The following is a 22,800-nucleotide window of genomic DNA, read 5'->3' as shown; positions in this document are numbered from 1 at the left end:
GAGATCTCAAAATTGTAGTCTTGGTGATTGCTTCATCTTTGATTTGTGTCAGCATTGTGAGTGCCTCAATAGTCCACAGCAGTTTGTGAAGAATTGTATGACTTCACACTACTGTGAAGGTTTCCAGAGGTACGAGTCCTCATGAGTCACTGAATCTAGCATTACAGCACTGGGGTTTATAGTCGCATCTGCAGGATGTAGAAAGCCTTGTTACCAGGATTGTGGTACCAGAAACCATGGTCTCTAAGCCTCGGAATGTAAGGAGACCTTCTCCTGGACTCACAGGATGAATAAAGATGCCTGAGCCTGTGGTAGCAGTAGCCACAGTTCTGGAGCCACGGAATGGGATCAGGGCCTTCTCCAGATCCCAAAAGATGAGCACAGGTGATGGTGGTGTCTGTGGCACTAGTAACCATGGATTCAAGGTTGTGAAACACAAAAGGAACTAATCCTAAATTCTCAGGGACAATTGTGGTTGGTGCTGGGACTTAGAGTACTCTTGGCAGCTTTCGTGGAGTTGTGGGACCCACATGGTAATTTCTCTGGGTCCCAAGGGACAAGCACAAGTGGTATTGGGACTTTGGCAGCAATAACTATTATCAAAAGACTGTGGGCTGCGGAGGAGGAGACCTTCCCTACATCCTCTAGGACATACGTAGGTAATGTTTGAGCTTCTAGCACTTTTATGCACATTTCTGAAGGTATCAGACATGGAGTTAACTGTCCCAGGTCCCATGAATTGAGCAGAGGTGCTGCTAGAGCTTGTGGCTTTAATACCTGCATTTCTGGACCTGCACAATAAGGATAGAAATATCCCTGGATCACACAGGTATGTATGATGAGATCCTTGGGGAAGGACATTGGTAGACACAATTCTGGAGCTACAGCATATGGATAGGACCTTCCTCTAGTTCCCAGAAACAAGCTTGGTGAAGACGAGGCTTTTTGCCTCAACAATTTTAGTCAGAAGGCCATGGACTAGAAAGGAGATCTTCCCTAGTTCCCACCAGGTGAGCACAGATGGTGGTAGGGAATAGTGATGCTGGCAGACATTCATGGAGCTGTGGACTCAGCTGGGACCTTTCCTATCTCCTGATAGACAGGTGCAAGTGACACTATGATTTGTATCAGTAGCTGTAATCTCAAGACCATGGGCTGGGAGGAGAAATTCTTTAGTTCTTGCAAAACAACTACAGGTGGAACTCCTGCTTGTGGCTCCTATAGCTGCTAGACCTGAAACTGCAAGATGATGAGGTTGTCTATCTTCTGCCCACTGAAGCACAAACCAGTCCAAGGCTTCTGGAGGCATCACAGGGCCAGCTGTCAGCCTCTAAGCCAAGATGGTGTTAAGCAGTGGCTGCTATTATTGCTTATGTTCTGGAGGTCAGGAGAAGCCCAAAGTGATCTCCTTCTTGGATCAGAACAGTCACTGTTAGGCCAGCCAGTTCCCCAAAGTGGATTTAAAGCCCATCAGTGCTGTGAAATGCTCCTGTGGCTGACTGTGGGCTGCTGTTATGATTGATATTGCTGATGTTTTCCTGCTTAACCTTTTCTGGCAGGTTAATATTTCCCCCCAACCAGGCAGCTAGGGTTGAAGTTGCAATTTCCTTTGTTCTCTAAGTTGCTCTGTAGTTGTCCATACTATTTAGGGTTCCCATCCACTTCCTTGCTAATTTCCAGAGTTCTCACTCCATCACTCTCCTTGAAATAGTTTCTCCTTTCTTATGCGAGTTCTTCTCTATGGCAGAACTGTGCACAGGGCAACTCAATTCAGCCTTCTCCGTTCACTTCATTTTAAGAACTCTTAACAGCATTGGAGTAGGTAACATAATACAACAAATTTTATTTATAATTATAACTAAGTTCTTGATAAACAAAATTAAATTGTATTTTGTACTTAGTCTTAAAAGTCAAGAAAATGAGACTGTGTTTTACAATAATTCCATTCCAATCTTTTTTAGAATCATATCTCTGATGTTTCAACATTACATAGAAAACTCACCTTCGTAATTCTGATTCTGGACATGATGGAATAATGGGTATCCTATAAACAATTATAAAACTTGACAAAATATATGTATCAATCTTTTTCTAGAACTGGACAAGAGATAGCATATGGCCATGATCCCTCAGAGAAGGTTATGAGAGACACATTCACACTAGCTTTCTGCCCAGGGGCTTTCTCCAAATTGTGGCACAAGGAAGTCCATCCCAGACAAAGAGCATCAGTCCTGCTGGGTAGATGCAATAGAGATCAGAGTTCAAGGCTGCTAAAATAGATGGAATTTTGCTACAAGAAATTGGAGGGAAAGAACCATTCAGGGATGGATCTTAGGACATCTGCATAGATGTCCTCTTGTGTCTTTTTGTAAAATCCCAGGAGCCGGTTTTTCCGTGCCTCTGATGATGTCTACCAGAAGCTTATAGAGATTCCACACAGAGATTCCAAAGGCTTTTCAACAGAGAAAGGTGTTGGGGTTCCAACCAACTAGAAGAAACTGACTTCACTAAAGGCTCTGCTTAGTTCACACCCATGAAAGTTCAAGCCTTTGGAAGTGATACTCGTCCTCCAATATAATGGTTACTCTAGATCCACCCTGAACAAAACAACAAAAATGTTTAGATAACATTGGGCTATATGCCAATAATTTAGCTGCCTGCCAGTAGAAAATTCAATACTTTTAAAAGGACAATAAGATCCAGAGTATCAATAACTAGCATCAATAATGTCTAACCATTTAAAAAAAAAATGATGAGACATGTGGAAGTACGAATGTATAATGCACCAACAGGAAGTGAAACTGTCAATAGAAGTAGACTACAGATGTACAGATCTCAGAATCATCAAGACTTGAAAATAGCTGTTATAAATATGTTCAAAAGTCTGAAGAAAAAAGATGAACCAGAGAAATAGAAACTACTATTTAAAAAGAAAAAAAAATGAAGCTAGGTGCAGTGGCACATGCCTGTAATCCCAGATCACAGGTTTGAGGCCAGCCTCAGCAACTTAGACCCTGACTCAAAGATTAAAAATAAAAAAAGGACTGGGGATGTAGCTCAGTGATAAAGAACCCCTGGAATGTATTTCATATACATATTAATTCAAGCAATTATGGTTTCAAAAATCATATGACTGCAATTTAATAATTCCAGTTGAGACCCATTATCTTAGCCTGAGATGTACCACATTTGGACATCTGAAAGCTTTGAACATAAATTGAAATAAATAATTTACATCACTAAAAAGAAAAAAAAAAAAAAACCTAGGTTCAATTCCTGGTACCAAAAGAAGCGAATAAAATGGAAACCATAGACTGAAAAATACAATATCTGAAGTAAATAATTAATTAAATGGTCTTAATAAAATATTGGATGCTGCAAAAGAAAACATCAGTGACATTGATGGTAGACCAATAGAAACTACAAACTACAGCATCAAGAGTAAAAGACAAAAATAGAGCTTCGTTAACTTGTGGAAGAAGTTAGAATCCTAACAGAAAGAAGAAAGACTGAGGCAGGAAAAAATGCTTAAAAACATGTGAGGCTATTTTCAAAGTTTAATGCAAATATTATGTCAGAGTCTAAGAATCTCAACAAACCCTAAGCAGATAAACATGAAGAAATCACACCTAGACACGTGACAGTCAAACTGCTTAAAATTAGTCTTAACAGGGATTATAGAAAAGAGATGCATAACACACAGGGACTGATGCTAAGAATTATTGTTGGTATCCTCATCAAAAATGATGTCAGCCAGAACACCATGGAAGAATATTTATATAGTGCCAAAAGAAAAAAAATGCAACCTATCAATCTAGAATTCTGTGTATAGTGAAAATATCTTTCAACAATGAAATAAAAGCACAGAATTCATCACCAGTCCTCCTATATTAGAAAAAAAAAATATATGAAAGAAATTTTAAGAACAAGGAAAACTGATATCAGATTAAATCTGATGAAGGAATGAAGAATTGTAGAAATGATAAATATAAAGATCTTCCCCTTCATTTCAAAAAATTATTTAATAAATTTCTCAATGTAGAGATATAAAATATGCCATAATATAAAAATAGCAGAAATAATGGAAGCACGCAAAGAAATCTAAATTTCTTAAAATATATGTGATATGCAATATCAATTCAATGTAGATTTATATGTTAAGGAGGCATCTGATAGTTCCTAGAGCAAACACTGAAAATACCAACAAAACTATAGCCAGAAATACAATGTAGGAAATAAAATAAAATTCTTAAAAGTACTTAATAATTCTAAAAACTTCAGGCAAGGAGAGAAAAAAGACCAGAGAGGGAAGATATAAAATGAATAGCAAGATGGTAGACATTAATCCAACCATGGCAATAATGACCTAACTGTAAACTCAATTCAAAGGTAGAGATTGTCAGACTGTATTTAAAAGAAAAAAACTTAAAATTCAGTGGTGTAACTCAGTGGTAAAGCATATGCTTAACATTTATGGGGCCCTGAGTTCAATCCCCAGCATCACCATCCCAAAAATGTAAAACCCAGCGGCTGGATATGCTATTTACAAGAGACACATTTAAATATATATTTTTTTAAAAGGCTCAAAATAAAACAATGGAAAAAGATATGCCAGGCAGTCACTTGAAATAAGTAAAGGTACAACAAATGTGTTAATGTCAAAGTAGACATCAAGCTTAAAAAATTATTAGCAAACAAATCCATCAAAATAAGGATGCTACTTCATGACATTGAGGGTTCATCCCAGTAATACAAGGTGAGTTTATCACATCAACAAATGTTATCTCAATAGATGCAGAAAAGTCTTTTGACAAAATTTCACACCCATTCATGATTTAAAAAAAAGAACTCTCAGCAAACTAATAATAGGAGAAAATCTCCTTAATATGACAAATTATGAAACACCTACTGCTAATCTCATACTTGGGGAGAAAACAATTTAGTCTGTCTTCACTAAGAACAGGAATAAGACAAGGATGTCTACTCTTACCACTTCTATTAAACATACTACCCTGGTCCTAGCCAGGATGATAAGGCAGGTAAAACAAGTCATAAAGATCTGAAATAAAAATAATTGTGATCACAGAATTTTATTCTAAGGAACCGACCAAAAACTAGTATAACTGGTGAGTTTGGCAAAGCCACAGAATACAAAGTGGATAGTTGTCTTCTAAAAAGATATGAAAATCTTAGGGGAGACAAAGTGTCTTAGAAATGAAAGAATGCTTTTCATAAAGAATAATAATAAACTGGACTTTGTCAAAATTAAAATATCTGATCATCAAAGATACTATTAATAAAATGAATAATTACAGATTAGAACAACACATTTACAATATTCATATCTGGGAAAGACCTTAATATTCATAATATACAAATTCCTAGAGTTCAATTATATAAGACAATCCTATAAAAAATAGAGAAAATACTCGAACAGACATTTCACAAGGAAAGATATGGAAATGTTAAACAGTGCTTTACTTCCTTAGTCAGGGAAATGCAAACTAAAACCACAATTATATACATTATGCAACTCTGGAATGGCTAAAATTCAAAACACTGTGCCAAGTATTAAGAAGTATGATTAGAAAAATGAGAAAGTATACCCCAATGATTTAAATGTATGAATTGCCAAGATCATTGTAATGTCATGTGTAGCTAATAAAAAAAAATAAAATTAAATTTTAAAAAAAGTATGTAGAACTCATTATTCCTTTTTAGTAGGTATATAAAATGATACAATTGCTTGGGAAAACTGACAACTTCTTTTAAAGTAAGTACGTATTTGTCATTATCTAATAATTTCACTTTTAAGTTTTATCTAAATTGAAAACAAATATCTAGTTTGCTACTATTTGTTGAAGATTTTTTTAATCTATGTTAATCGAGGATTTGGGCATATAATGCTTTCTGGTTTTGTTATCAGAGTGATGATATCCTTGTAGAATGAGTTTAGAGGACTTTCTTCCTTTTCAATTTTTTGGAATAATCTAAGAAAAATTAGAATTGGTTCTTTGAATATTTTGTAGCATTTAACAGTAAATCTATCAGATCCTGGACATTTTTGATGGGAAATTTTTAATTACTGCTTCAATTTCATTCCTTCTTCATTTATTCAAGCGTTCAATTCCTTTGAGTTTTAATCTTCGTAAGGTGTATATGTACAGGAATTTTTCCATTTCTTCTAATTTATCAAATTTGGTATGGAGTTCATAATGACCTCTAATGAGTAACTCTTGGTACTACTTACTGCTTTGGTATATCTTGTAGGTTTTTTTTCTTTTTAAAAGGAGAGAGAGAAGGAGGGGGAGAGAGAGAGAGAGAGAGAGAGAGAGAGAGAGAGAAATTTTTAATATTTATTTTTTAGTTTTCGGCGGACACAACATCTTTGTTTGTATGTGGTGTTGAGGATCGAACCCAGGCCACACACATGCCAGGCGAGCACGCTACCGCTTGAGCCACATCCCCAGCCCTATCTTGTAGGTTTTGATGTGCTGTGCTTTCATTCCATTTGTTTTGAGAAATGTTTTAGTTTCCTTAATTTCTTCCTTGATCCATTGTTTGTTCATGAGTAAGTGGCTTAATTTTACATATTTTACAATTTCTCAAGTTTTTCTTGTTATTAATTTATAGTTCTATAGCACTGTGGTCATAAAAGATGCTTGATATGATTTTTTTTATTTGTAGAGTGTTTTATGGACTACTATATGGTGTATCCTGGAAAATATTTCATGTGCCATCAGGAAGAATAGATAGTCTTCAGCTGTTAGATGGTGTGTTCTGTAAATGACTGTTAGGCCCATTTGGCCTAGGGTGCAATTAACTCTACTATTTATTTTCTGACTTTGGATATCTGTCCATTGCTAAAAATGGTGTGTTGAAATCCCCTACTGTTATTGTATTGGAATTTCTCTCTCCCTTTAGGACTATTAACATTTGCTTAATATTCTCAGATATTAAGTCTTTAATATTGGGTACAAACATATTTAGAACTATTATTTCCTCTTGCTGAAGTGACTCCTTTATCATAACATAATGTACTTCCTTGTTTTGTTTTGTTTTTTTTTTTTTTTTTTGGTTTTGTTTTTTTTACTACTCTTGATTTAAAGTCCACTTTGTCTGGTGTAAATATGGCTACTCCTGCTTTCCTTTGCATTCCATCAGTATGGATTATATTATTCCAGGACTTCAATCTATGCACATTCTTTAGAGGTGAAGTGGTTTCTTATAAGCAACATGTAATTGAGTCCTTTTATTAACTAATACTGTCTTTTAAGTGAAGAATTGAATACATTTACATTTAAGATAATTGTCCTTGTGCAATGTCTTACTATAGCATTTTTTAATTTTGCTTTCTATTATTTTTTTCCTCTTTTATAGTGTTTATTTGTGATTAAGTGACTTACTGTACCATTGTGTTTTGATTCCTTATTTTTGGTTTGTTTATTATGGATTTTGCTTTGTGATTATCATGAGGTTTGTAAACGCATCTTTTGATTATAACAATCTATTTTGAACTGATAGCAACTTAACATTAAAAATAGGAAAAGATGCCCAAAAAGATAAAATATAAAAAAACTGAACATTCACACTCCTTTCCTCCCCACATTCCTTTCCTCTCCACATTTTGAATTTTTCACATCCCATTTTGCAATTTTTTATTTTGCCTTTTAATGTATTTATGTGGTTATTTTTTTAATTAATTTTGGTTTTCATGCTAAAAATATGAATAGTTTATTTACCATGTTTACAATGTTATAAAATTCTGAATTTGACAGTTATCCTTACCAGTGAGTTTTATACCTTCCCATGTTTTCTTACTCATTAATGCCTCTTCCAGAAAAAAGAAATGTTAATGACATTTCATTAGGAAAATTCTGGTGGAAGGATATTCTTAATTTTTGTTTGATGGTAATACCTTTAATTTGCTTTCAATTTCTAAAGGATAACTATTCTGGATACAGTATTTTAGATTGTCAGTTCTTTTCTTTAGTACTCTTAAAAACACATTCTACTCCCTCCTGGCTTATAAGGTTTCCTTTGAGAAGTCCGTGGTCAGGCAAATTGTGATACTCTTAAGTGTTTCTTTTCTCTTGCTGATTTGAGAATCCTCTTTATCTTTAACCCTTAAGAGCTTGATTGTAATATGTATTGGGGTAGACTGAGTTTAATCTAACTAGTCACCTCTGATCATTCTATTGCTGAATATTTGTGTCTGTCTCTAGGTTTAGGAAGTTTCCTATTTTCTCTTTGAATAAGCTTTCTATCTCTTTGACATTCTATGTCTTTATTGAATTCCAATGGCCTAGATATTGCTCTCTTAAAGCTGTTTCAAAGTTCCTGTAAGCTTTCTTCATTTCTGTTCATCATTTTTTTCCTCTTCCAATTATGTATTTTCTGGTAGCCTGTCTTGAAGATCATTAATTCTTCTGTTCAGTCTATTCTGCTATTGATGCCTTCTATCACATTTTTTATTTCACTTAGCATTCCTTTCAGCTCAAAGATTTCTGTTACCTCAATCTCACTATTAAGTTTCTCTTATAGAGTACCAAATCATTTCTATATTTTCTTGAAGTTCATTGGATTTCCATAAAACAGCTATTTTGGGGAGTAAGGCAGGAGTGAGTACAGTAATACTTCTCTCAAGTGTTCTTACATATTAGTTGTCATATGGTTAGTTCCTGGTGCCTTATTTTGTCTGTTGGACAATATCATAATTCCTGAACATTGTTATTACTTGTTGGTACATGATGACATCATGTGCATATTGAAGAATTAGATATTTATTCCAGCCTTTATAATATGATGTTATTCGTGCCTCTTCTTTCAGAAAATCTAGGCAGGCTACTTATTACCTCTGTGCCTAATAGTACTGCTGCTTTTTCAACCATAGATGGTGTCCTGATTTTAGGTTTGCTATGATTCATTGGCATCTTGTTATCACTTGAGCACTAGAAGGTTTGTCAAGCTTAAATTTATTCTAAATACACAGTTGATGTGTTTAGAATGAATTGGGGGAGTGCCTTAAAAGTTTTTCATCTCCATAAAGGTGTCATGCTGGGGTAGGCCCTCATGCCTGTTCACCATCCTTTTCCCAGGGTCAGGCATCAAAGGATTTTTCCTGACTCTGAGCCTTACCATGGAAGAACTGGTTCCAGGCTCATATGTAATAACTTGGCTCCTATTTCCCTTTTCTTCCCCCAAGCTGACAATTTCTCTCAATCTTTTGTGTTGCCTGGGGCTGGAGGAAGGTTAGGTTGGCTACCAATAATGTTGTTCTGGATCACACCAAGAGCCCACGGCCTGCATAGAATAGCATAGCACAGGTCCAGTGCCATACTGCTATGGACTGCTTGCTGCTGAGGCAGACTTGTGGCCCAAGGCAACCAGCCATGGATAATGCTGAGCGGAATAAATGTCTCTTCAACAGGGGTTGCAATCTACACCTGGCACCGAAGTTCCAGAGGCTCCATCCACTGGCACTGACCTGGGGACAGGGATCATTAGGGTTTTCCAGTATTAGATTTCACCAACCTGACATTGAGTTCCAAGGCAAATCCTGTGCTTACTCCTGTCTTACTCCCCAACAGGTGGAGTCCCCCCATCCGCGGAGATGTGCTGAGTTTGGGTGTGGAGTAATGGAGACCATCCCTTGGATCTCTAGCTAACCTGGTTTCAGAGGTTCAGTCTGTGGATTCTAGCCTTAGGGCAGGGACCATGGGATGCAGCCCAGCTTTGAGTTTCACCATGGCAGGCCTAGTACCAAGTTTCAAGTCTAATGCCTGAATTTACATCCCTTTCCTAAGCGAGAGGAATGTCTCTTCCTGCCATATTTCTTGGAGTTGGAGAAAGGTTCACATGGCCAGCTTTTTCTTTGTGCCTTTTTCAATGAATCTTTGCTTATGCTAAAACCAGGCACTGTAGTCTTTCTCCTGGCTTACTTGGAGCTTGTGAAGGTGTTTAGTACATGAATAGTTGTTCAAGATGGTATTTCTCTCTATGGGGAGATGATTGCTGGAGGGTCTTACTGAGCTACCATCTTGTTCTGCTTTTCAAACTCCTATAATCCTACCTTGGATGAACAGCTCTTCCTAACACCTAGATGGTCCAAATTGTCTAAATTTTACAAGTTGTTTTTTTTTTTCTTTATACTTAATCCTTTAATCCACTTGGAATTGGCTTTCTTTATGTGGCTGTGTGATAGGGTTCCAACTTCATTTTCCTCCTGATGGACTAACCAAGTGTACCAACCATTTCTTAAATAAGTGATTCTTTTCTTGTTGAATTAAGATTTTACTTTTGTCAGACATTAAGTTACTGTATGTACTAAAATCCATTACTGGGTTCTTGATTATTTTCTGTTGTTCAATTTTTCCCCTATTTTGTTGCCATGAGGCTATGATACATTGTTTTACATTCAAAATATTTTTTCTTATGATATATAAGAAATTTTTATTTTGTGCTTCAAATCATTCTCATTTTCCTCCTTTGATTCTTGTCTTAGCTGTTCTTAGAAATTCTTAGAAATTTATTTCTCAGTATGAAATTTAAGATTATTCAATTTTTACAGCATGTTAATTCTTCTTGCAATTGCCTTCCACTTATAGATAAATCGGGAAAAATCCAAACTGGGGGATATTATCGATCCATTGAAGAGCATAATGTATTTTCTATTTGTTTCATTTTTCTATATCTATAATAATGTTTTTTTAACTCTTTTTATAATGTATCTTTCTTTTTTATTTCTAGGTACCTTAGGTTACTACGATGAGTGGAATTTATAATTCTATTTTCTTTTTAACTTGTTGTGACTTTTATAAAGAAAGAATTTACCAAAAAAAAATGTTTTCTTAAAATTAAGGTCCATACCTCAAGCCTTTTGGAAACGCGTTTCCTTCCCTGCAAAGGCAACTCTGAATCAACGAATCATCAGTTAAGATTAATCAGGACTAGGCCCACTTTTTTCCTTCTAAATCATCTCCTATTGGCTCACTCACCTGACTATTCTGATTTGTACACCCATTTTACAGTTCTTTCTTGACTGATTTCTATTTGTCTTGTACTTGGTGCCACCCCTGTCCCTCAGACTAGTCTGAGAGGGTGTCTGCTGCTTCCCAGCATGGGACCAGAGCACCTCTGGATTTGAGTACTCTCTCAGACAGTACTGGAGCAATTTTCAGCTATGTGGAATTAAATTTTTATAACAGCAATATAAAACAACTTAATCATCTCCCCAATGATCTTTAAAGTTATATACGCAGTAAAGATTATTTCTGGTAAGCAAATAAACCATTAAGCATTTGAAGAGTAGATATTTAGGTGTGGCCATATTAGACTAATAAGACTTAATAATCAATCAATAAAGTAACTCTAAAATAAATTTAAGTAATATACTAGTGGAAAGTAGAAATTTTCTTCCTCTCCCTTTGACTCTGGTATCTAATATGTAAAGATAAACCCAAACTCCCTATACCCTCAGCCAGAGACAAGGAAATCAGATTTTTAATTTGCACAATAGACAAAGACAAGCACATCTTGCCTATGGTATCTTTCCACTCCCAGCTTTTGCTTAGCCAATCCTTATCTTAAAACCCAATCTAGATATTCATACCTGGGTTTAGCTTTGGCTCTTAATCTGTTACAGAACTCTCCACTTCGGAATCCACCTCGGCTTCTCCCACTTCCTCCTATCCCCAATCTGTTCATTACCTCCTCTTCTATAACTTCCCCGCACCCTGCCCCAGTGCATTTGAACACAGTGCCTCATATATGCTAGGCCAGTGGTCTACCACTGAGCTATATTCCCATCCCACTTCTTTCTTAATATAGAAAATAACATTGGGTATTTTCTGACTAAGTCTAAGCTCTTGAATTACACTTGGGTTGATAATTCCTTTGCCTACCATTGCTTTTTCCAATACTACCACCAACCCTCAATTCGCTCTTTCACATTGACAGGCAGCATTCTGGGCTCCACCTTTAAACTGCTGGAACAATGTGGCTTCTGAGTTCACAAGGTTTTTGCCCTCTTTCTCGTTTGAACCATGACAGTTATTTCAATTGACCCTCACATGGGAGGTTGGATAGAGTCTGCAATAGAATGACTTTCACCTTAAAAGTTCAAGAGCTGGGCTAGGGATATAGCTCATGGTTAAACACTTGCCTTACCATGTTTGAGACCCTGGGTCAAAATCCCAGCACCATACAAATAAATTGGTAAATAAATAAAAATAATAGGTAGATAAATAAGCAAGCAAGCTGACAGCCTTTAATATTTGTTCAGTGCCATGTCAAAAATGAAACCTAGTCTTGAACCCAGCCCTTCTGTCTGAAAATTCTTTGCCTCCAGTAACTGTTTCTATCTCTGGGCATAAAGACATAAAAATGCCTGGCCTTTTATGAAATTGCAGACTCCTATAGAATGGACACCATGTCTCTGTCTTTAAATTCATTCTGTTCCAAACACTCAGGAAGGGCCCACCTGGAACAATGTTTTGCACATTATTTTTGATAAACAATCATTCCACTGGAAAGTACACACAAGCAGCAGGGTGAAAATATAAAACCAAAGCATGAATGAAGAAATGCAAACATTAATAGCAGTTACGGATTGATGGCTTTCCTAGAGTGGCTGTTATAAAGAGTGTATATTTAAGATAAGGAATAAATCATGGTATTATAGAATATTAGAGCTAGATCATAAAAATCTTTATGATCCTCTTATCTAATCCCCCTCAACTGAGAGAACAGCCAACATTTAGAATGTGATATGACGTAAAGGAATCTGAGGAGTAGCCCTTTTTTTCTCATGCCCAGGAATTCATTTATTCAAGGAATGAATATTTCTGGTTATATTTCTTTGGGGACCAGCATTCCCTAATGTTGTTAAGTTTTATAGATGTACAATATGAGCTGTGCTTATCTATGTAAACATCCCGTGGTAATGTGTAAATGCTTGAGATTTTTCTAAATTTGTTTTTAAAAATTTTCCCCATTTTAAAACAGAATTACAAAAGATGCTGCAATTTTGTTTCTTGACAGTATGTGTATCTTAAAACACAGAGTATTACATTCTTACAGCCTGATTCATTTTTTTAAAATGACTTTCTTTAGAACACCAAAAAGCAACACTGTCTTAGAAGATCAGAATATAACACATAATTTTATACAGTGCAATCAATATAAATGTTGTCTTCTTTTGAAACTATGACCTAAATGTTTCCATTACTAAAAAAGTAAGTTTTGTCTTTAAAAAATTACTGTGTTAAGTTGGTTTTTGATAGGCAATTCCTCTAAGCAGTTTATAAAGTGAATGAATCTAAGAAAAGCAGTTTTGGATAATCATAGACAATGGCATGGAATAGGAATATATAGAAATGAAAAACTATGTATCCAAATAAAATCTTAGCTGCATATATGAAACAGAGATAACAGAAATATGTTAATGTGACTCTCTTTACATTTCTTTGTACGTGACCTTCCTAGCCTGCCAGAACTGTTCTTTGTGTCTCCGGAGGTATGAGCATATTGTAGTAAAGGAATGGAATGAGTTCATGCTCAAATTTTACCTATCAAAGCAGGACTTTCTGTTTGTAGTAAAGCAACAGCTTTGAGAGTCAAACTTCAGCAAGAGGAAAAGGTACTTCTACTTTGTCCAGAAGATTCCTTTTATGATAGCAAAACTTGGAAAGCTGTGGATTGTTTTAATGTAAAGCACAGAGAAAGAAAACTAAGGACAGGACCATAAGAACTACATACCTGCTAGGGGATTAGTGGAGAAATTTCTGGGAGAGGAGAAAAGAGATTCTAAAACAGCAACCATTAAAAAAAAATAGAGTGTAGAAGGAGGGAAGCATACAAAATGGAAAGATCTATAGTGAAAGCCCCTGTTTCCTTTCACCCAACTCCTAACCAGGGGGATAAATCCAATCACCAAGCAGGGATGGGGCATGATGAGGATAGGAGATGCCTGGGTTGCAAAATTTAAGAGGTTCTCCCTCTGAGGACTGCAAGCCTGAAAGGGAATGCCTCGAATTTTGTGCTGTGGGTGCCTCACCAGCTTCACCTAGTTCCAGCTCTGTAATAAAGATGGCAGTGAGGCAACAGAAATTCCTTGAGCAACATGGAAGAATCACAAATCACTGGTTTAGAGTCCTGCTTTCTTGGGAAGATCCAGGAAAGCGTGTGAACTTTTAGAGCAGCACCACTTCCAATGTGGTGTAGGAAAGACACGTACCTGCATAGACAGTTGGAACTAATGTAGTCGACTCCCCAGAGCTTCTTTCAGAAGTTCCTACATGACCTTCCAGAGAGGTAAGGAGATGCACAGAGGATGGGAAGACCCACAGAGGCCACGGACTGGAAAATAAGATATTCAGACAAGATCGAAGACAGGTAGCAGGTGGCATCAGTTTAATCTCAACATGAGGACAGGTCTACTACAGAGATAGCAGTGTGACAAAGCCCCTCAACTGGAGCATATCAAGGAACATCCCATGAGTCTAGGACTATCAGGTCTGGGACCCGGTCTTCACTGACGAATTGCAGGTTGTGTGAACATCCCAAGGTACCTTGGGGAGAAGGGGAGTAACTCAGACTAAACTGGGGGATAAGACGTTTCTTTTAGTTGGCAAATTTTGTTTTACATTGTTTTGTTTTCCCCTGATAATAAATGGGATGTGTTTATGAATTATTTAAAATGATAACCAAAAAATCCATTTCTCTGTATAAAAAATTAGCATGCTAAATTTTAACAACATAGTGCAATATAACACATAATAAACATAAATTTGTAGTTTTAAGGCAAATATAAAACCCTCATCATGATCCAGAAAATGAACATTTCTGATTCTTGCCCTCCTTTGTATTCCATCCCATGTCACTCCTTAACCCTATCTATTCTTAGGCAGCCACTGATTGACCTTCTAATACTGTGGACTAGTTTCCATTTCCTCAGAGTTCAAATAAGTGAACTCATAGGGTATGTAATTTTTTTTTTTAGAAGACTGGCTTCAGTTCATTTTTTTAACTCAGCATAATTATTTTGAGTTTCATCTATATTGCTTATATGACTAATTTCCTTTTTATTGCTGAGTAATATTCCACACATGGTTATGGAACTTTTTGTTTATCCAGTCATCTATTGATAAAATGTTGGGTTGTGTATAATTTTGAACAGTTATAAAGTTGTATGTGAGAGTTCCAGGTTTAGCACATCTTCAATACATGAGATAGTGAATCTTTTCAGTTCTAGCTATCCTAATAAGTATACCGTGGTATCTCATTGTGTTATGTTTGCATTTTCCTTATGAATAATGATTTTGGGGCAAATTTTTATGTTCTTTTCATACCTCTTTAGTGAAACTTGTGTTCAAATTTTTTGCCCGTTGTTAGGGTCTGTAAACAAGTCAAGATGGTGCCTGGCATTTTGCCAGAGGGAATGGTTTGTGAAGTAATGTCAGCGAGCCATTAAGTGTGGAGATTCCTTATTGGTTGACTGCTGTATCTAGTTTATGTTAATTAAGATAAGCTGTGTGGAATGTATATATAACCCTCCTGTCCTATAATAAACGGCTACAACTCCTGCTGTATCAATGTACACAAGTTGTTCGTCATCCCCCGGTTATTTTGCTGCAGCCGGACTGCGGCAGCCCATTTTTTTTAAACTGGGTTGTCTTATTGACTTTTGAGAATTCTTCATATATCTGCATACAAGTCCTCTATTAGTCATGTTTTATAAATATTTTCTCCAAGTCAATTACTTGTCTTTTTATTCATTGAAAAATATCTTTTGAATATCATAAGTAGCTAAGAAATATTAAATGTTCCATATAGTCTCTAAGAAGTATCTATGAAAGATCTAAGAAATCTCTGCCTAACCCAGTCACAAAGACTTTTCTCTGGTGTTTTCTTCAGGAAGTTCTCTGGTTTTAGGTTTTACGTAGTCTTAAAATTTGACTATTATATGTAGTACAAAGAAGGTCAGTACTTTCCAACAAATATTGAACAATCACATGAAACAAATTAATATAGCATAATGGTTAAGAACTCAGTATCTAGAGACAGATTAAGGTTCTAGTCTTGGTTCCAACATTTAATTAACTGTGATCTTGGTTAAAATTATTTAACTAGTCTGACCTTCTTTCCTTATCTAAAAATTAGGGTAAGAACACATGAAATTGACTGGATCATAAAGTCTCTGAGGTCCTGTAGTGATCTAGCAGCCTGTGAAATTTTTAATCTGTGCTGTAGGATTGGAACTGGGAGAACATTTGTGAACATTCAAAATTCCCAGTGATGGATATGAACAAGAAATTTCAAATTGACAGTTATCAGTGTATAATCGTTTCTTATAAAACAATTTCTGACTGATAGAAGAAATAGAGGGTAATGTGTTCCTTATAATACAGTTCTTATCTCTGCTCTCGGTATAAATCACATGAAGCACTCATTCAAGAAGTAAGATTGCCAAGGAAGTGAGATGGGAAAAATGAAAAAAGATGTATAGAGGGGAGGGAAGGAGGGACGGATAAGTATCCAAAGTACAGCTTTTCAGCCATAGGATTTAATTTCCCTGAAGATCCTTGTGTAAATTGCTTTATTAATTCTCACATATTTTTTAAAATTTTTGAGCCAGTCTGTTACCACCATGAAAATGTTTCAAGACTTTAGCCACCTATTGTTGTTCCTGTGTGTTTGTTTGTACTGAGGATTGAACCCAGAGGCAGTTTACCAGTGAGCTACATCCCCAGCCCTTTTTCTATGTTTTATTTTGAGACAGGGTCTCCCTAAGTTTCTAAGGGCCTCACAAAGTTTGAGGTTAGCTTTGAATTTGCCATCCTTCTGCCTTGGCCCCCTGGGATGCAGGGATTCAGGCGTGTTCCACCATGTGTGGTCTAGTTGATCTTCTTTGGGATGAGAAAATTTAAACCTTTGCCCAAGGGGAAAAAAAAAATTGAAATGTTCCTATAATTTAAAAACTTCCTTGCAAAGTCAAGAATATATTAATTCAGTTATTTGAACTGTTTTAGCCTCTGACTTCTTCTATACAAGTGGATAATTGAAAGTCCACTATACATATGTTAACAATCACTGAATATTGTTTTATTTTGATTACATTTTGGAGAGAGGAAGACTCATACCCATCCGCTCAATGCTTTGATAGACACCTACCATGCCAGGCAACTGCACTAGATGTAATCGTCCGTTTTCATCTGTATACTTTCTCATTTGATCTTCCCCCAAACTGCACTTTTGACAATAGAAACTGTTTTAAAAGATTAAAACTTGTAAAATTCTCACTGTTGGTTAGAAGTAGAGCACTCTTGGAATGTGTAAGCTAGTTGAGCACACAAGTACCTCTGTGATACTCTAAGTCCCATTGTGGATACACATTAACCCAGTGTGACTCCCAGTGGGAAGCTCTGGAGAAAGTCTGAAAAGAATAAATGGAATTTTGACAGGTGAATATTGGGTTGTGAGAAAGGGAAGAGGAGGAGGAGAAATTCTAAGTAGCATAAATGTTTCAGAGAGACTCATTGCCCAGAGAATGTGTGGTGGGGTCATGGAACAGCAAGTTGCTCTAATTTTTGTGGGAAAATAGGGTGGTAGGAGATGTCAGCATGTGACAGGCTTGGAAGCAAAGTGAGATCTCACTGTAGAAGGTAGCAGAGAGCCAGCAAACAATTCTGGCTAGGAGAAAAGATTGGGGTCGGAACTGTTGTAATAAATCCTGCAGCTCTTAACTAACCCATGATAGTCTAGAGATACATGGAGTCCAAATTAGGGGCAGAGAAGCTGGAGGAGACTCCCGCTGAGAATGCTGGGAGGAGCCTGGGGGGGATGTGCACTGGCTCCTGGCCAGGAGAGAGGGAGATTTTCACTTCCCGTCCAGACTGTTCTTTCAAAAGCTCTCTTTGTACTTATTTGTTGGAAAGCAAATTAGAATTCCCTGTTTGATTTGAAAGAATTTTTTGTTTAATGATTGATTGGCTTGTTTTTCATCTGGCAACTAAAAAAGGATCTTTTTTCTATGTGCGACAGTAAGATATAACCCAAGTGATGCTCCAGGAAAGTCCATGTAGTATTGATGTAGAGAATGGAGTTGAGGAGGTCAGTTGCTCCTTAGCCAGGTACTGAAAAAGAAGGAATGAAGGTGGAACCCTAGTGATTGGTAGGAGATCTTGAAAGGATGGAATCAATAGAATTTGATTGCATCGGGAGATGCAATGTTGCCTTCCAAATTTTAAACCCAAGTGGATAGGAAAAACATGGTCTCCCTGTGGGAAATAAGATAATGATTTGGGAAGAAAAAGGTTAAGCTTATTTTAAATAGGTTGAATTGGAAGTAGAAGAAATGAAGAAGCATCCACAAGTTGTTCAAAGGCCAGAGCTGATGTTCCTGAGAGAAGAAGTAGGATGCCAATAATACAGTCAGAAGTTGTCTGCGAGGTGATAAAACCACGGTGGTGGGTGTCTGTGCTGAAGGATAACATGGTGACAGACCAAAAAAGAATGACTGACCAACGGTAGATCTCTGAGAAAAAAGAGCAGGAGAAAGGGAGCCACCTACAGAATAGAAAGAACGGCCTAGAATTTTCAGAGTTGCTAAGGTAAAAAAGTAAGGGAGGTGAAGAACGTAAAATGCAGACTTGTTGAGGAGGATGAGGATGTGGATGCCAGGGCTGTGTTTGGGGGCAAAGGACCACTTTTTCTGGGCAACTTACCTTCTTCCCTCTACACTCCAGGTCATCTGGGACTGACTTTCTCTTGTTGCTTGACCTGGGCACCAATGGCCTTGGTAATGGGTTATCCACCAGTGTTTGCTTGGGTATCTATTTGCTCTTTGGATCTAACGCTCCCCAAAAGCAAGGACTGTGGGGTCATTTAGCAGAGGGAAACAGGATGGGGATTTGAGGGCCCTAGAGAGCAGTTCCAGAAGAGAGTTGGGAAGTCAAATTGTAAGGTGTTATGGAATAAGAGGATGGTAAGGAATGAAAGGAATGTCTCACAGAGACAGCAGATGGGGAATTATGGGAACATTGCATTAGGAGAGGAGCAGAATAAATGTTTAATTCTAGGGTAAAAGATTTGAGTATGTTCCTAAACTGATGAAAGCCGATAGAAAGAGGAGAATAAAAAAGTGGCAGAGGTAACAACTGATAGGGTTTAAGAAGGGACTGGTAGATGTAGGGGGCTGAAGGCAGGGGCTGGGAGAAGGTGCAGAGAACTGCAGATATGAGAGGTGACTGTAGTGACTTGACTATGAGGAAGAAAACTAAGTCCTAACAATTAAAAAATAAAATAAACTGAACTTTTACGAATATTGTCATTTATCAGTGGGGGCAACATTTTCAAGACTCAACTTCCCTTCCCATAAAATGGGGACCCTCCTTCCACCCACAGGAACTGAATGTTATTGGTACTAACTTGCAACTAGTTGTTGTACTAACTTGTCTGTTTCTTTGTTTTTGTTGTTCTGTTTTGTCCTGTTTCCCTGACAGGACAGAGTAGCTGTAAAATCATTCTGATATACAATCAATCAACAAGTACATGAAAAAATGCTCACCATCTCTAGCATTCAGAGAAATGCAAATCAAAACCACCCTAAAATACCATCTCACTCCAGTAAGATTGGCAGCCATTATGAAGTCAAACAACAACAAGTGCTGGCGAGGATGTGGGGAAAAGGGTACACTTGTACATTGCTGGTGGGACTGCAAATTGGTGCAGCCAATTTGGAAAGCAGTATGGAGATTTCTTGGAAAGCTGGGAATGGAACCACCATTTGACCCAGCTATTCCCCTTCTAGGTCTATTCCCTAAAGACCTAAAAAGAGCATGCTACAGGGACACTGCTACATCGATGTTCATAGCAGCACAATTCACAATAGCAAGGCTGTGGAACCAACCTAGATGCCCTTCAATAGACGAATGGATAAAAAAAAAAAATGTGGCATTTATACACAATGGAGTATTACTCTGCATTAAAAAATGACAAAATCATAGAATTTGCAGGGAAATGGATGACATTAGAGCAGATTATGCTAAGTGAAGCTAGCCAATCCCTAAAAAACAAATGCCAAATGTCTTCTTTGATATAAGGAGAGTAACTAAGAACAGAGTAGGGACGAAGAGCATGAGAAGAAGATTAACATTAAACTGGGATGAGAGGTGGGAGGGAAAGGGAGAGAGAAGGGAAATTGCATGGAAATGGAAGGAGACCCTCAGGGTTATACAAAATTTCATACAAGAGGAAGTGAGGGGAAAGGGGAAAATAATACAAGGGGGAGAAATAGAGGGGGTAGAGAGAGAAGAGGGGAGGGGAGGGGAGGGGAGGGGGCATAGTAGAGGATAGGAAAGGCAGCAGAATACAACAGACACTAGTATGGCAATATGTAAATCAATGGATGTGTAACTGATGTGATTCTGCAATTTGTATACGGGGTAAAAATGGGAGTTCATAATCCAATTGAATCAAAGTGTGAAATATGATATATCAAGAACATGTAATGTTTTGAACAACCAAGAATAAAAAAAATTTTAAAAAAAGATCTTATCAGCAAAGTGTGAGATGGACCATCTGAATATGGAGATGATAATGCCATAGTACTGAGAGCTCAGTAGAAGGTTTACAAGTGCTGGGCATAGGAGAGGGACATTAATACAACATCAATAAAAAAGGACTCAGGGATATTCAAGGGCAAAGACAGATTCTTGGAGAAGTCAAGAACCTTTATGGAAAAGGTGTTGGGAGATATGACCACATCTTTCTTTCTGGCCTGTGAAGGTTGTAATTAAGGTGCCTACCCAGGATGCACGCATCCTTGGAGGCTTTGAGATGGCCTTCAGCACGTTTCAAAGCCCCAAAAGTCTCCCAGGTGTGTAAATCTCCACGGGGTTAGCAAATGGGAGCTGGTAACCAGAGCGGGCAAGCCCGCTGGGAATGCAGATGTGTTTGACCCAGGTTGCTCCTGAGTCTGTCTGGCTGCAGTCTCCCACACTTTCCACTCCCTGCCAGCCCTTCCTAGTGCTGCGCTGCAGGAACTTAAGTTTTTCTCTGTTGCCCATCGCAAGACCTCTGGTTTTTCTTTTTGTAAATTGCTGAGTGTGGAGAGGCCCCGCCCTCCCACGCCCGCAGCGGCCAGCCCCTCGCGCCTCCCCGCCCAGGCTCCTTCCCGGACGGCGCTGGAGATCCTGGTGGTGGAGGCCCATGGGGCCCGTGGCGCTGCCTGCCTGGCTGCAGCCCAGGTAGGGTGCACAGAGGTGGGAGGGGACAGGAGGGGCCGGGCGGGAGGAGGGGTCGCCGGCCGAGGCGGGGGATCTAGCAGCCAGGGACACTCACCAGCCCAGCTGTGACACCCACCCCTACTGGCCCGCACTCCCTGGAGCTCTAGACAGGTATTATTCTTAATTAATTCTCTTGACAGTCCTAGGAAGAAGGCTCTCTTTTCCCCATTTTTGAGATGAGGAAATGGGAAGGACAGGCTGTGTGGCCACCTCTTCCCTTCGGGCTCTTTCTGCCAGTCCCTCTGCCCTTCCTCTTTACCCCCACCAAGAGCCCTGCCCTTGACTTTGTTGTAGGGCAAGTGTTGCAGGGGGAGTTTTAATCTCACTGAAACACCTATCACACGTGTGATTCCAGGGAAATTGATTCGGTGCACTAGGAAAGGGTAAGGCCTGTGTATTTTTAACCCATAAGCCAGGTGATTCTGAGGCAACTTGGAGGATTTCCTCTTTTCAGCCCCTTTAGTTACGTCATCTGTTGATCACCCAGGGACTTGGCATGCTCCTCAGCTAATTTACCTTGTTTCTCAGAGGTTTCACATCTCCTACTTGGAGAAAACCCTGTCTGCACTGGCAAGGCCACTCCTACCATCCTTCGAAACCCCCAGGGAACACTTCAAACAATGCTTTCTCAAACTCCCTCATATCGTGCATCTGTCAATCTTCCCTTAGTCATCTCCCCAGCAACCCACAACACATTTTTAAACCCAACTTGACTTCCCTTTTTTGGCATGAGCAACTAAACATCTATGTGTGTCTGATGAAGGAAACGATCTGCCCTTGCAAAATATAATAGAAGGCAGTGGCAAGATACTGACCCCAATCGCATAATGCATTCAGAGGTCCCGTGTGCCCAATTACTGAATTATCCACCATTTGAGACAGTGGCCATCACTACTCCCTGCTCACAAGTATCACCCAGTTAAGTTCTGCCCTTAGCAGGCTGAGCTTCTGGAGCACACATTGAACATATCAATCCTTCTACACTCATGTGCCCCCCCCACAACCACACCAAATATTCAAAGCTATCTTTGTAGATGTTGCTTTTACTCCTGGGTTAGCCGCAAGGTTAGAATTTTATCAAAGATGAAAATCAAAAAAAGATCTGTATTTGGTTTTAAGCAGACTCAATATACTCACTTTAGCAGATAGTATATGATATGGGTCCCTTTAAAATCTGATGTGTTTTGTGGAGCCACTGATTAAAATACTCTGATAACAGGTTTTGGGGTTGTTGTTCTGTTTTGTTTTGATTTTTGCTTGTCAGGTGACCAGTATGCTAAAGGACCTGTGTACAATGATGTAAAGGTTAATAATAGAACAAGTGTTTAATGGTATTTTCCTGTATTTATAGGTATAGAAAGACTGCCTATCTTTTCATCTATTATTTAATCCAGTTCTGTGGCCACTCATGGATACTTACAAATATGACAGTCAGATTCTTTTCATTTGGAAAAGGTAAAACTCAGTTTATTTTAATCTTCTGCACCTTGTTTTTGCCTAGAGTTGCTTATAT

The 22,800-nt window shown here is 38.0% G+C and overlaps 1 protein-coding gene across 3 annotated transcripts in view; it reads left to right on the top strand.

Annotated features, from left to right (window-relative positions):
- The first annotated feature begins 21,166 nt into the window (after positions 1 to 21,166).
- Positions 21,167 to 22,800, top strand: part of Hacd4 (3-hydroxyacyl-CoA dehydratase 4) — a 29,578-nt gene continuing 27,944 nt past the window's right edge. For 2 of the 3 annotated variants that reach the window (XM_027950625.2, XM_027950624.2), the window contains exons 1-2: positions 21,167 to 21,248; positions 22,639 to 22,742. In XM_027950625.2, the coding sequence (XP_027806426.1) occupies positions 21,211 to 21,248; positions 22,639 to 22,742 (142 nt within the window). In that variant the 5' untranslated portion in view covers positions 21,167 to 21,210. Of the gene's footprint in view, positions 21,249 to 21,320; positions 21,399 to 22,638; positions 22,743 to 22,800 lie in introns of those variants that run through there. The other variant, XM_027950626.2, reaches the window with a different exon arrangement.

This window comes from Marmota flaviventris, chromosome 13 (assembly GCF_047511675.1).
Source record: "Marmota flaviventris isolate mMarFla1 chromosome 13, mMarFla1.hap1, whole genome shotgun sequence".
NCBI lineage: Eukaryota > Metazoa > Chordata > Mammalia > Rodentia > Sciuridae > Marmota > Marmota flaviventris.
The sequence above is the reverse complement of the archived record's forward strand: the minus strand, read 5'-3'. Positions and strand labels throughout refer to the sequence as shown.